Below are 15,593 nucleotides of genomic sequence, written 5' to 3'. Positions count from 1 at the left end.
TGACCAGTCCCCCTCGCCTGTCCCACATTTACAACTAAAATGCAGACCTACCTCTGCAGAGATTTCTGCACACATGATAGAGCTCTGTGCACATAAACGATAGGAGAGGCAGCGGTCTCTACATGTAGGTTAGTAAATAGCACTTTGGGGCACTTCAGTTGTACTACTGTACTTCTAGTTTACATACTACAAAATTCACTTTGTGAACAGGCTCAAGGTGCACAAGTGTCAAAACATGATATACACAAAACTGTAGAGACATGAAATGACATGCACGTATGTTGTGACAGGACATGTACAAGTGTTTAAACTTGTGGTTTATGAGTGTCAATATGTGCCACAAATGAGCGTGAAGATAGTTTCTCACAGAATAAGAGTTACTCTGCCTTCATCGCTCAGTAAAGGTTCTCTTTTTTGAGTACACCATCTTACCTGGAGTCTGATGTTCACTGTGACGAGGAGCCTGTTTCGTTGGATGTTGTGTGCTGGAAAAACGAGAGAAACGCCTTTAAGTGCCCCAAATTAAAGTAGACACTGATTTTAAATAGAATATAAATAACATTATTAAAATTAATTCTATGTCGCTGATAAAAAACATTAATATATAATAAAAATAATTTTTTTACCTATGATGTTATTTTTTTCATTTCAACTTCAGAAAAATAATTTTAATTACATTGCATATATTTAAAGTAATCAAATATTTAATTAAATATGAAGTTAATAGTGCATTATTTTTTTTAAATGTTGTTAAAAATAATTTACATTGATGTTTAACATAAAATATTTTTAATGATGTTTCTAAGCTTAATACACTTTTGACATTTTCCCTACACCTTACCATGAGGAATTTTCCACTATTAGAGTGGAGATCTCCACATTGTATAGGGAAAGTAAAAAAGATAATTAAACTTGGAAAAACTATCAAACTATATCAATGTAAATTCATTTTATATATTTATTCTAAATGTAGAACAAAATTAAAAAAAGCTACGGTATTATTATTTTAGTTTTTAAATATTTAATTAAATTAAATTTACTAAATGAAAATTCTTTTTTTTATGTTTTATTTTAAAAATCAATCTAAATATATTCATTTATTATGTATTAAAAAGTAAAAAAGGTTATATGCAGAATTAGTTTGAAATAATATAATTATTAATTTATGAAAAAGAACTTACATTTATATTTAAATTAAAAAAAATCTGAACATATTTTATCATAAAATAATATTCAAGTTTCAATTTTATTTACATTTGTTAACATTAAATGAATTTTAGATATATTTTTTAAAACATACTTTATTGATTTTCGTTAATAACATCCTGACATGACAAAAATATACTGTCTTTAGGTACATACCATTAGTGCCAAGGGGAGGAACCAACCACAATATCCTGCATATTCAACAGTAGGTGTAACAGCAAGTGAGTCCATGGATAATTGTAAAAGTATCGCAATAGCAGTGCTTACAGAGTGGTTCATGGTAACAATCTGTATATCAAAGCAACATTCCCCAACAATGCCCCCCTGTCCCTTCGCTCCCACCCCATCCTCTCCCTCCCTACCTGACTCACTCCTGCCCATTCATATGCAAATATGAAGCACAGTTCTGTTATATTTGTATGTGCATTCCTAGTTGCATAACATTCAGTTGCGCATACTCATTCAGTGGTGTATCCTGGGGCACACTGGCACTGTAGATACGGTTTAGTATGAACTATGCAGTTATGCCCTACTGCGTGTCATGTTGGTGGGGGTTCCGAGGTTATGAATAGCTAACATTGAATCCCAATCCAATGAGATTGGCGTCTTCCGTAGGCCCCTGCATTCTTCCCGCCTTATTGCCGCACTTTCTGACCTCCCCCACTTAACCACCTCTCCATGCTAGCTAAGCGCTGCCGAGGGCACAGCGGACTTCCACTTCATGGTAATTGATCGTTTTGATATAAGCAGGGCCAAGTTAGTAAATCGGGTTTGAACTTTCTGCTTCTTGTATCAGCGCTGCAGACCCAATATACAATATTCTGCTGTATCCCCGTCAGCAATTACCGTTACAGTCCCTAGGACCCTTATGATGGTGGCCCAAAAGGCAGACAGGCGCGGGTAGGCCCAAAGCATATATGTGAGGTCGGCGTAGTGTGCAAGACATCATGTGCAGTGGTCCTTCGCTTTTGGGTACATTTTATTTAATCAGTGCGGTGTGAGATAGGCCCTATGTAACACCATGTACTGGATGAATTTAAATTTTGCGTTATGGGACACCCTCTTGGGATACTCAATGATTGAATCCCATTCCTTGTCTGACGGTTCTCTCCCAATGTCAGCCTTCCACTTTGCTCTAAGTGCCGTCATGGAGGTTGCTGCACGGGAGCGAATATCCCTATATATCCACCGAGTCAAGTGACGTCCATTACCCATGAGGTGTAGTGTATGTACTAGCTTGTGTGTGGGGCACTCTTTATTTTTTGGTGCCCAATGCTGCTTGATGTATTTAGTAATGCTTGCATGCAGAATATAGAGGGATAATGGGACTACCTGTTCCCTAGCAAAGTTTTCGCGGTCGAATGAATTTTAGATATATAGTTAGAAAGTCAAAATAGATGTATTTAATTTAAATTAATTTCCAGTGAGGTTTTACTTTAAATCCCTGCTTTATTTTCTACGGGCAGGTTCTCGAGTAACAGTGGTTGACTGTGAGAAGTTGGCCTGGTATATGATGTTCACTAGTTAAAGTGACCACCTTGTACCATGCCAAGCAACCCTTATGCTGTGGTTGTAAGTCAACCTTTTCGGACTAGCTGCCCTAGTGGTAGCGTAGGCTAAGCAGTCTTTGAGGCTAAACTCGTGAAGCGTGTTAAGCCAGCTGTTTTACCAAATGCAACCCCCTTTTATACCAATGAAAGGACACCACACAGATATATATTCAAAATATATATGTATTTATTTCTCCAGTAGTAAAGAGACTAGTAACCCCTAGTCTCTTTATGAGCACAGGAGCACAAATCGTCAAACAAGATTTCAGTAGAATACACAGAAGTTGCACTTTATATGGATAGGCCCTGGTGGCCGCTCGAACCATATACTAAAATAGTGGTATAAGTACCACGAACAGAAAAGGGAAAAGGCCTAGGGCCTCTAGAATCGCTGGGCCTACAAGGAGCTAACTTCAGTTAGTGACCAGGAGGCCCACGGGTGGCGTGTGCAGAGCAAATAGTCACACGCGTGCTCCCATAGGTTTCAATGGGTGCGTAAAAAGTACAAAGTTACTGCAAAGAGGATCTTCCGGATGGACTAGGAACTCAAGATTTGGAACACAGGCACTAGAGATGTAATACTACACTAGGGCACAGGAGTGCCAGCTTTACCTCACCCACAGGAAGCGGGTGCATAGGCCTCGAAGTGCGTCGGGTTTCTTCTATCTGTTCCGTGGAGCCTGAAGACAAAGATGCTGCAGGCGGTCGGTCCGGGAGAGATGCGGTGGATCCAAGAGTGGATCGGGGATGTTGAAGACCTGTAAGCAGAGGGGACAGTGTTCACAGTCACTAGCCAGTGACCAGCGTGGCACCAGGTGGGTACCAGGCAATGTCGGGTGCAAACAGGAAGAAAGGTGTAGCTTGTCTCTGCAGCCACGTGGTCCCTGGAGGTCGACGGCGTCCAGGAGTCGGTTCACGAGCTGTCCCACGCAGGCTCTCGCTGTCGGCGGTGTCGGCGACTTGATCGAAGCAAACAAGCCTTGGCAAAAGCAATTGTTGTAGGAGATGAAATAAGCTGATGGTTCTGACCAGCAAGGTCAGAAGGACTGCTCCTTTGGAGGGGAGCAAGGGCCAGTCTGGAGCAACCAGACCAGCGGTGTATTTCGTGAAGTTCGTCGCCAAGATGGCTACTAGCCAGCGGGCCAGCAACCGGTTAGGCGCGTCGAGTGGCAAAATGCAGAAGGGCCCCACGCAGATCGTGGAGATGCTGGAGGGCTCACCTTTGGTGCAGATGCTGCTCGAGGGTTGGGCTTCTCAGATCCCAAAGCACAACTTGGAGGGAGCCTCAGTTGTTGCACTTGCAGCTTGTCGTCGTCGTTCCAAGATGGCTGGCTCCACGTGTCTCGTTGCCTCCACGGGTCTCCTCTTTTCAGGGACTGTGGATCGGGCGGTGAGAGGTCTGGAGGTCCAGGTCTTGTCAGTCTCTGGGCTCGGGCTCCGGCGGGAGGCGGCGGCAAAGCAGACGTTGATTTGCTGGATGGTGCTTGCGTTAGCAAGGTGGTCACTCCCTGACCACAGGGGAGATTTCCTTCAGTCTTCTGTGCAGCAGAATGTCGAAGTTCCCGTCTTCTTCTTAGTTTCAAGTTGATTCCAGGATGTCTGAAGTCTTAGGACACAGCTCCTACCTTTAAGCGGATTCTAGTGGCCGGACTACCTGCTAGGTCCCTCCCTATGGGTGGGACCAGGAAGGGGGGTGGTTACATCCCCAATCCTTTGTCCAGCTCGCCCCAGGCCCGGGACTGGTGTGCCCCAGGACCGGTTTGAACTGGCATATGCTCCGAGGCTCCTTGTGAGCCACAGGCATGTCTGGTTTCTTTCAAGCCCTACCTGACCAATACACAAAATCCTGTCTGGGGTGGTGCATGCACCTCCCCTGGCAGGAAACCCTTTGTCCACACCTCCCAAGCTGGAAGGACTCCCAGCAGCAGGAGGGCAGACTTGTGTCTGTGGTGGCAGCATCCATTTTGTGGAGCTGAGGCTATGTCTGATTTTACCCGGGTTTCAGGTACTGTACATGTCGTGTCCCTCTAGAAGGGTGGAATGCTAACCCCGTCGCCAGAATTGGCGAGGGGTTAGTATTCCAATTCGTATGACACCTTACTCGACATGTTTTGATAAAGCCAAACCAAAGATAGCATTTAACCGCGAGGTTCATAATGCACTTAAGAGTATATGGTATGACGATATCTGGAAACAGTAGAAGGAAGTTGTTCCGACCACTGCAGACAGGCTCAGCTCATGCCAGAGCACCATCTCACATGGAACCAAGCACTCTGCCTTCAGGATTGTTAAGGCCTGCCATAGGAGTGACTTATAGGTTAACATGTGTCCCATTTAAGGTTAGGCATAGGTATACTACACCTAAGTAAGAGGTGGTTACACCAACTTACCCCAGCTGAGTGATCAGCCAGTTGTGTCAAATTGTTAGGCCAAGCCTGGGGTGGCATAATCCATGCTTCAGCCCCTGGCAGGCCTTGGGTACACCAATGCCCTGGGTACCTAGTGTACACTGGTACAGGGGCTCACAGGGTGATCCAACCAATTGGGTATGTACCTAGGGTACATGGAGTCCATTTTAAAGAGAGAACAGCCAGGCTGAGATCCTGAATGGCAGGATCTCAGGCCAACTAAGTCGAAAAACCAGCTAGACACTAGGCAAAAATTTGGGGGTAACCATAGTCAGATATCCACCTTCCTACATTGACCATATGTCGTGCTGGGCTTACTCTGGGTTTTTTCTAGCAATAGTAAGTTACACTTGTACATTTCGCGCCATCCTCTTTTTCTGGGGGTGGAGATGTGTACATTTACACTGCTGAGTAACTTTTCACTCAGAAATGGTGAATAACCAAAAGTAGTAAAGTTTCTCAAAAAAGTAAAGAATGAAACGTACTCACAAGTGTAACTTACCTATGTCTTATGGGTGTAAAAGACCAGTGGACACAGATGACAATTGTTAAGGATGGGCAGGGCAAAGCAGACATAAAATCCTCAAAGTGTGCAACCATCAGGTCAGAATGGGTAAAAAAGGGGGCTACTGACTTACGTGTTTAAGGAGTCCAAGTACAGGAAACTGGCAGGAAGTGGGTATAGTTGGGCAGAGCTAAGGGAGGTAACAGAGTGGAAGTGGTAGAGCTGACAGAGGGCAGGCATTGCTTACACTGCTGTGAACAGTCCAGACTGAGGAATGATTGTGAAGGAGAATAATACATTAGTCTGCAGAGTGAGGGCAGAGTGGAGCAATGTAAGGTGCAGAGAAAGGGATGCAGGAGAGTCAGGTAGTGAACGGGAGCGAGAGAGGGCAGTATTGATAAAGCTGAGATGGGAAAGGTAGAAGGTGGCATAGATTCATCTTAGAGGAGGGACATGGAAAGAAGCAGTAGAACACCAGGACGAACACTGAAGAGGACAGCAGAAGTGAGAACATATAGAGCCGTGCTACGGGCTGACATCTTTGTATGGTAGCCTGATGGGTTAATGCGTGATGATAAGTGGATTTATGGGCCAGTAGAGATACTAGAGGTTGAGTGATATCCAGTGGATCCTGGCAATAGGGATAGAGCATTTTGCCTTCTATTCCTTGCGGGATCATTGTACAGAGTGGGCTAGAGGACATCTTTCATGCAGAAGGTTTTGCCCAGAAATGGAATGGAACTGATCTATGAAAGACTCCTCTGGCAGGAGAGTGACAAACAGGAAAATACTTTAAGAATCAGGTTCGGGTGCATTGTATGATCCACCCAGACAGGGGCCTGTGAACTAAGACCTTCACTGATCAACAAGTAGATCTACGGCGATTACAAGTACTCACTGGGTAAGGTTCTTGATCAGAGTCACTGCTGCATCATCATAGATGGGCCGGCCCAGCTTACATGGCTGCAGCAGAGTGTCTGCAAAGGTCACCTTGCTGTCCTGTCGCCCGGCGGCTGGAATCGTGCCTTGTAGCGGAGGCTCTGTCGGAACGGGAGTGGCATCCTAGACAACAGAAATAGCACTTGCATCAATGAGAACTGTCAAGCACTGTTCTTTAAATACCATTGCCCCCTCACTACCCTACAGGCCCATAAATAAAACAAGAGAGTAATACAGAGAGTAAAAAACAATTGTTGATACCAGTTTGCCCAGCTCTACTTTGGGGCATTTTTAGATGGTAAAAAGAGGGCATTCCACAGAATGCAGAGGCGAGACCTCAGTGAGGAATTTGCAGTTAGAGTAAAGCATTTCACAAGTAACGTCTGATGGATAATTTTATCTGAAGATTCTCACTTTTTTTTTTTTGATAAGCAATTTTATTGTTTTTGACAAAGAACAGAGACCTGCAGTACAGCAGCAGTTCTTGAAAATAATGACTCACAACAAAGTGTCGGCTCAAAGACAACACAGTTAACCCCACACGAGAATGTAGACCATAAGCATTATTCACATATTTTAGGCTATTCCACAGCGCCCAGCCATTTGCCCCATACCCTGCGAAACTTCTTAGGACAGCCCCGTGCTGCAAACATAGGTCTTTCTTGTGCCGCACACCATTCCACCCCCCTTGGCCACTTCTCGGGGAAAGGCGGTGTAGGAAGCTTCCAGGAAGCGACTATGCCCCGTTTGGCCACAACCATGGGCATGTTGAAAAATAATTTCTCGTTCCTGGACCCATCTAGTTCATCTGTAATCCTGAGAAGTGAGTCACGTGGATTATGGAGAACCTCCCACCCCAAGACTTCTGTAAGCTCCCTCTCAATGTCTCCCCAGAATTTCGCCAGTTGGGGGCATGCCCATCCCATATGAAAAGAATCGTCCGGGTCGTGGCCGCACCTCATGCAGGAGGCAGTCAGGTAAAAGCCAGCCCAGAGAAGGCGTAACGGGGTTAAGGAAGTAGCGTGCAGATACTATAGCTGGATTAGGCGGAGTCTGGCCGAGGCAGTAATCGTCTTGGGTGCCATGAGGGCGTCGCGCCAGTCCTCCTCGTCCAAGGGACCCACCCATTCTTCCCATTGGCCTCTAAGTCGGTCCAGTGAGGTTGGGGTTTTGTTAACCAGTGTCCTATAAATGTGAGAAGTACCCCCTTTCCCCAAGTCGCCCAGCATGGTCTGCGCTTCCGGGAGACTGTATTCAGGGATCCTAGTGTCATCTGAAATATGGACGTGGACAGCGTGTCGCAGTTGCAAGTATTTGTAAAATTGTGTCGGGTGCAGGGAGTATCTGGATTGGAGGTCTGGAAAGGAGCGCATGTGGCGCTCGCCCATACATCCTGGAGCTGCGAGATTCCTATAAGGTCCCACGCTCGGAACCCCTGTAACCCACTGACCTCCCGGAGCCATGTGCCGTGTCATAAGGGCGTGTGTTGGGTGAGCCTATGTGTCCAGTGGGTATAACGCAAAGCCGCCCGCCAGGCCAAGAGCACTGAGTGTGTGACCTCGGGCAGGGAAGGTGGAATAGGGGCCCCGTACATCAGGGACTGGATTTTGGGCAAGCCAAGCTCATTCAGCTCAAGCCGGTAGGCCAGATCGGACCATCCCCTATTAAACCAGTGGTGTATACTCAATAGTACAAATATAGATGCGTCATCCCCATGCCCATGTCAAAGAAAGGGATACGGCAAAGATTCAACGCCTACCGAGGCCTCCACCCCCCCCCCCCCCAAAGGAACTTGGCGGCCATAGTATCCAATTCGCAAAACCAAGCCCGTGGAAAACAAAAGGGGGTGTTTTGGAGGACGTAAAGAAATCGGGGAAGAATCATCATTTTAAACAGGGTGACTCGCCGCAAAGGATTGAGAGGTAGAATCTGCCACTTGTAGAGGTCTGCCTTAGCTTTCTTAACAAGTGGGGTAACATTGAGGGACCAAACCAATTCCGGGAGGAGGGTGACCCAGATCCATAGATATTTAAAGGACTCGCGCCTAAGCGGTATCGTAGATTGCCAATCATAGCAATCTCTAGATAAGTGTAAGGGGACCAGGACCGATTTGCCAGAGTGCAGCCGAAGACCGGAGGCTTGCCCAAAGGACTGCATGATCTAGAGACAAAGGGGGCCCGATTGGGCGGGTTCAGCCAAAAAGAGTAGGACATCGTTCACGTAGAGTGCTATCTTGTCCACATCTGAGTTGGGCCATTCCCATGCCTGAACGCGACTCTCGGATCGAATTATGGTCACTAGGGGCTCCATCGCCAAGGCGAATAGAAGGGGTGAGAGGGGGCAACCCTGTCTCGTACCCTTAGAATGGGGAAGGCTTCTGATAAAACCCCATTGACCATGACACGCGCTTGGGGCTGGGCATACAGGACCACAACCAGCTGGCGGAAGTGAGAACCAAAACCCATCGCGGCCAGCACAACCCCCAGGTACTTCCAATCCACTGAGTCGAAAGACTTTTCAAAATCAACGAGCAGAAGCGCTAAGTAGGGAGTAAGCACCTGGCGGTGGGCTAGGGCCAAATGAAGCCTCCTTGGACAGTGTCTAGTGTCACACATAGGCATGAATCCGCACTGGTCCGGGTGAACCGGTGTGGTGAGGTAGGGCTTCAGCCGTTGGGCAAGGATTTCCACATACAGTTTAACATCCGTATTTATGAGAGAGATGGGATGATAATACGCACACTGCTGGGAAGGCGGTTGAGATTTCGGGAGAACCACGATGGTGGCCATGTCTGTCTCGGGCGGGAAGGAGCCTTTTTCAAAAGCCTTGTCATACAGGTCAGCGAGGCGAGGGACAAGGGACTTGCGAAATGCCACGTAGTATTCTTGTGGGAGGTCATCAGGACCGGGGGTCTTGCTGGAGAGGTGTGGGCAATAGCCTCATTAATCTCGTCTTGAGAGATCGGGCGATCCAGATCCACCTGAGCGGCAGAGTCCAGCTGGGGGAGATGAGCACCGCTCGCCTCCAACAACTCGAGAAGTGACAGTAATGGGGTCCTTGCGTGTAGAGTTGACAATAGTAAGAGGCAAAAGCGAGGGCCATAGCCAACGGGGATCGATGTAGCACTCCCTCCTGGTCCATTTTTTCCGGGATAATGCAGTTCGCCCTAGGGTATGTGGCGAGCCTAGGAAGGATCGTGCCATTTTTATCGCCCCAGCCGTATACTCTTGCTATGGAAGATCTCCAAAGGAGCTTAGCAGCGTCCAACGAGAGCTGTTTGATTTCAGCTTGAATGTGAGTGAGCTGCCTTTCCTGGGAAGTATTGCCATTTATAGGAGATTGCTCTAGGTGCAGCGCTTGCGCCTCGCACGAAGTGATCAGTAGCAGCTGGGCCTGTCACTGACGCTTGAGTTGGCCTTTAGCGAATCCGCGAATAGTGGCCTTGCCCGCCTCCCACAGGGTGCCGGGGGAAGGAACCGATCCAGCAGTGGTCAAGAAATATTGCTTGAGCTCCGACCCAACGGCCTTCTTAAAGTCTTTGTCTTGGAGGAACCAAGCGTTCATCCACCATGTCGGTCGTGCTGAAGGGGGCGGGGCCCCCGTTCTTAAGGAGCAGCGGGCAATGATCTGAGATCCCCCTGGGGAGTATACTGACGTCTTGGATGGAGGATCAGTCAGTAGAAGGGACGCAGATTGCATCGATGCGTGCCTGTGTATGGTGTGCCGCGGAAGTGTGAGTGAATTGTGTAGTGTGCGGGTGCCCAATTCGCCATGCATTGCATAGGCCCAGGGATTCAGCCCAGCTCGTTAATTGTTTTGCTTGCGCCAACCTAGAGGTAGGGGGGGCCTGTCGTGTCAAGGAGTGGAGAGGAAATTGCATTAAAGTCACCCCGATAATAGTGGACCCCATGGGAAGGGTGGTTAGTAGGGTGGTGGAGTGTTTCAAGGTCACCGCGAGCATCGAAGGGGGTGAATATAGGGACATGAGAGTGAGAGGAGTGCCACACAGTGTACCACAGACGGTCACAGACATGCCCTGCGGATCGTGAATAACTAGCGAGAGCACAAAGGGAAGGGTGCGCTTTAATAGTATAGCCACTCCCCAATAGCCCCGAGAGAAACCAGAGTGCCAAATTCTATCATAGCCATAGCGTGCCAGAAAGGGACAGTGATTCCCCAACAGGTGCGTCTCCTGAAGCAGGAGAACCTCTATTCCGAGGCGTTGTGCATAGCGCAGGACAGCCGTTCGCTTATGACGGTCCAAGAGACCATTAACGTTCCAAGATAGAACGTAGAGGGCATCCCTCAGAGGGGCTATGTCAGTCATGGGGGCTGGAAGTCAGTGCCATGACCCAACGGATCATGGATGGCCGTTGGTGGTTGTGGGGGCCAGTGCAGGCGTGGGAACGCTCTGGTGATAATAACCGTGTGTGTGATGCTTGTCTCAGAGAGGCTGGCAAACTAAAACAACATAGAACAACAAGTAAAAAACCACCCCAACCCTTTCCCCAACCCCAACCCCCTCCCCCACCCTACACTTCAGAAACAGAAGCATCTGTCGACACAACAGTAGCAACAAGAACCAAACTAAAACGCTTGGATTGGGTTGCGGGGAGGAACCCTCCATTGAGATGGATATGCAATGTCCCGGCAGAAGGACAACAAGTTAGAGCTACAGCTCTGCCGTGGGCCCTAGCCTATGCGGAGGCAGCGTGCACCTCTCCGGGGAGGCTGCACACTGGACGCTGCCCGCAAGAGCTTCAAAAGTTAGGGCTACAGGATAGGTTGGAGTCCGCTGTCGGCAGCTCCCGCTGAGTGGGCGACGGAGGAGCACTAGGTGGGGAGCCAGTGGAGTGATGCCAGAGGCGGGGAGGAGAGTCCAAGTGACTAGAAGAGTTACGGAGTCCGCGAGTAGCCAGGCTCCACGATCTAAGTGTCTCTGATTGGGACAGTCGCCTCCTACGGGATTGTGTGCACCTCCAGCGCTGTCGCTGAGGCGATCATGGTCTCGAGGACTGAGAACCCTGCGGTGTGGAGACATGTTGCGCTGCTGTCTGAGAGGACATCCCTCCGTCAGACAGGTCCAGGCCACTTGGGGTGAGTCAAAGAAAAGGGTTTTCCCTGAAAAATTATGTGGGGGTGAGCCGGGAATTGGAGCTGGTATTGCAAACCCAGATTCTGCAGTTTCTTTTTAATTTCCACGTAGGAGCGGCGTTGGTTCTGCCCCTCCTTGGTGTAATTGGGGAACACCATGATGGTGTGGTTCTGGAACTTGAGAGGCCCCTGAGAGCATGCTTCGCGCAAGATGGCATCCCGGTCCTTGAAGTTGAGGATTTTCAGTATGATGGGACGAGATGGGGCCCCGGGCGGTGGTTTTGGTGCAAGGGACCGATGGGCTCTCTCCACCACGAACCATGCAGAGAGGGTGTCTTTAGGCATCTACGATGCGAACCAGGAATCAATGAAGGTGGACACCGGATTTGTCTCAACCCCTTCGGGAAACCCCACCACGCGGAGGTTGTTGCGACGGGCTCTGTTTTCCGCATCCTCTGTGCACTGACATAGCTCCTTGGTGTGTGAGCGGAGATTGGCTACGTGTTTTTTTAGCTTTCGAATATCATCCTCTGCGGTAGAGATGCGAGATTCAGCCTCTTGACGAAGAAGGGACACATCTACCCTAACTTCCCCGATCTTTTCCTAAACCGAAGCCTGAGAGGCGCTAATCGCTTGAAGGGTGGTTGCTAAGTCTTTGCCTGGGAGGGAAGGGGCTCCATCTTCTTGGCCCGAGAGGTCATGGTCGGAGGTAGTAAATCAGTCCATTTTCGTTTGTGTGGGGGCAGATTTGGAGGTCTGTTCTTTCCCCATGATCAATGCCAGAACTCACCCCAGTGAGAGAAGGGAGGATACAAGGTCTCAGCCAACCAGGGTGGTCAGGGCCCCCGGCCCTGTTGCATGATTCCTTCAAAGCCTTTGGCTAGGACCCTTGGTAAAAGAATGATGGAGGGAGATCAAGCAGCGTGTGGGGGAGACACCTCTGGCGGGGTACTGACTGAAAAGGCGGGGCTCGGTTCCCTGGACGTTCTGTTGCTCAAACAGTGTAGCCGATTCCGCCCCGTCTCAACGTCCCCATGACTCTTTCCACTAGTTTCCGGGCCAGAATGACTATGGGCGGTAAAGGACTTATCTACTGGTCAGGTCAGGGATTGTGGCAGGGAGGCACCAACATCAAGAGCAGAAAGGCGCTGCTCGCACGTCCCTCCCGAAGCTGCAGTAGCAGAGGGAAACTGGGTCGCTCCACCTCCGTCAGGACCGGGACAGGCACGCAGGAACCGGGCCTCCCCGGGCACCAACCCCAGTGATGCATCCCACTCGAGGTCCAGGACCGGATCATCGTAAAGGATCCCAGGGGCATGAAGGGGTCTGTCCCCTGCTGCGTCTCCCAATCAGCTCGCACTTCACCCGGTTACAGGACACCTCCACCACAGGAGCCGGGGCCCAAACCAGAGTCAGGGGACGGGGGGGCATGCTGCCCGAGTTAAGCATCCGATCGGGCTCTCTCCGCCTCACAGGAGCAGCCAAGTCCCAGAGACAGAAGGGCGCCACTGCCACCGCAATCAGAGAATCCCCATGCGCCGCCGCCCTGGAAAGGGGAGGGGGGCCGGAAGCCCGAGCTACGAGCTGCCGCACCACTGCCCGGTATGGCAGCCGAACCCCAGCCCCAGACACCACTCACCTGGTAACGCCATCTTCAAGCTGGTGAGGCCAGCTACCGCCGCTGCAGTCCCCCCGGTGCCCTTCTGCAGGGTAAAAGGTCCTGTCGTTCCGCTCAGGGAGGCGGTGCCCTTGGATGTTAGATGAAGAGTGGCGCTCCGATGGTCCGGCCACACACCACCGCGCCCAGGGGTGTTGAAGTCGCCATCCGCCGATATCCCCGAAGCCTTCCACAGATCAGACTGGTCCGCTCAGTTCATGGGCCGCTGGCGCCAGGCCGCCATTTGTCGGTTGAAGACCTGGGTACAGGGTAGATCAGCGGCTGGCCCGGGCAGCACCTCCACGGGCCAGCAATCCACCGCTCGGGGTCCCCAGCCAGGGAGGAGCCTCCCCCGTCGCCGAGAACCGCACTGCAGGACAAGTCAGGTACAGCCACGGCTCCCGAAGGAGACCACCACGATGCGGCCCTTAAGGCCCCGCCGGGGCAGGAGCCAGAAGTGGATCCCAATCGTCAGAAATCCGCAGGTAAGGGACGCCGGATGATGGAGGGGTCCGGAGCACTCTTAGAGTGCAACCGCCATCTTGACGCTTCAGGCCACGCCCCCCTCCTCAGTTTTATAATAGATACCAACGTAGTACTGCCCAATGGTGGAGGGTCTGTGGAATCGACTCAGACCAGAAAATCTTGCAGAACTGAGTAGGCTAAATGTCCTTCCCATAATACCTGGTTGGCAAGGCAGTAGTGTTTCATTAACATGTGCACCAACATCCGCATCACAGCCTTGCAGATTTCAAGGACAGGCACTTTGTGATGGTAGAAGCAGCCTTAACCTCGGTGTAATGGGCTCTCAATAGTCCCAGGGACTACATTTTGGTGAGGGCATAGCAGATCTTAATGCAGATCACTATCCACCATGAAACGTCCTCTTCTGCACAGCCTTCCCTTTCCTCTCTCACTGAGAACCCCACAAAAAGCTGACTGTCCACCCGATGGTTCTTGGGTACCTCACTCTCCTGACCCAGAGGCACTAAGGTAACTTGTGTCCAGTTGTTCTTGATCTTTTTCAAAAACTCAGGGCAGGAGACGAAGGAGCAGAAAGGTGTACAGGAGTCCTGTGTTCCACTCCTGATGAACGCATCTCCTAGTGAGTCTATTTGTGGAACCGTAATGCACTAAACCATATAAAGTACGCTTTCTTAATGGTGGGTAAAAGATCTAACCAGGGTTCTCTCCACTACTGGAAGATGCCCTGCGCCACCTTGGGATGCGGACACCATTCATGATTTCCCAGACGGTGATGGCTGAGCTCCCCATGCCTGCCAGGTGGTTCACAACCAGAGATATGCCTTGATGCCCCAGCCAACTCCAGAGGCGAAGAACCTCCTTGGCACAAGACCTCACTTTGCCCTGCTTCTTCCAGTACCAAATGGTGGTGGGGTTGTCCATGAGAACCTGCACCTGCCTTCCTTAGATAGCCGGTAGGCCTTCAATACAAGATGAATAGCCTGCAACTCCAAAAGATTGATATGGAGCAATGTTTCTGCAGGAAACCAGAGACCTCTGATCTCCACCTCCTCCAGATGACCGCCCCAACCCAGCAGTGAAACACCCGTCATCACCATTACCTCTGGGTGGGAAAGGCAGGGGGGTTCTGCTGCTGGTCCAATTGGTATCAATCTGCCATAACTGCAGATCAGGTGCAGTCTCCTCCAAAAGCTGAATGGTAACTGACAGGTTTTCCTAAAGCCTACTGGAACGTTATATTCAATTTCTGAGCCCGTATGAGATGCCTGGTGAGGTCGAGGAGGAGGATGCAGGAGGTTAAAAGTCCAAGAAGCTTCAGAGCTGCTCTCACCAAGATCCAGGATCAAGGCTGAAATCGGGATCATAGCCCAAATGTCCCTGACTCCTGGCAATGGTGAAAGGCTGCACTGTACCCAAAACAGTCTCGATGAAGGGAAGCCTCTGCAAAAGCAGCCAGGTTCGACTTTGGCTTGTTGATCAAGAATCCCCACAATGTCAGGAGGTTACTGTCATCAGTAGGAGGTCTACAACAGAGTGATGGGCCCGCCTTCAACAACCAGTCATTGAGGTAGGGGAAAACTGGTATTCCTACCACCAAAGATGGTCTGTTACCCCTGCCATAACTTTGATGAACACCAGAGCGACGATGGTGAAGCTGAAAGGAAGCATGGCAAACTGAAAATGTTCCTGGCCTGCCTTGAACCGCATGTAACGTCTGTGGGACTACAGGACAGGTATATAAAAATACA

General features: G+C 49.8%; 1 protein-coding gene across 2 annotated transcripts in view; it reads right to left on the bottom strand.

Annotated features, from left to right (window-relative positions):
• The window catches only part of CCDC180 (coiled-coil domain containing 180), a 592,866-nt gene that overhangs the window by 200,836 nt on the left and 376,437 nt on the right, over nucleotides 1-15,593 (bottom strand). For both annotated transcript variants that reach the window (XM_085613885.1, XM_085613886.1), the window contains exons 26-27: nucleotides 6,568-6,731; nucleotides 433-485 (exon numbers count right to left, since the gene is read on the bottom strand). In XM_085613885.1, the coding sequence (XP_085470011.1) occupies nucleotides 433-485; nucleotides 6,568-6,731 (217 nt within the window). The remainder of the gene's footprint in view (nucleotides 1-432; nucleotides 486-6,567; nucleotides 6,732-15,593) is intronic.

This window comes from Triturus cristatus, chromosome 1_2 (genome assembly GCF_964204655.1).
Source record: "Triturus cristatus chromosome 1_2, aTriCri1.1, whole genome shotgun sequence".
Lineage (NCBI taxonomy): Eukaryota > Metazoa > Chordata > Amphibia > Caudata > Salamandridae > Triturus > Triturus cristatus.
Note: the sequence above shows the minus strand (reverse complement) of the source record. Positions and strands in the feature narration are given on the sequence as shown.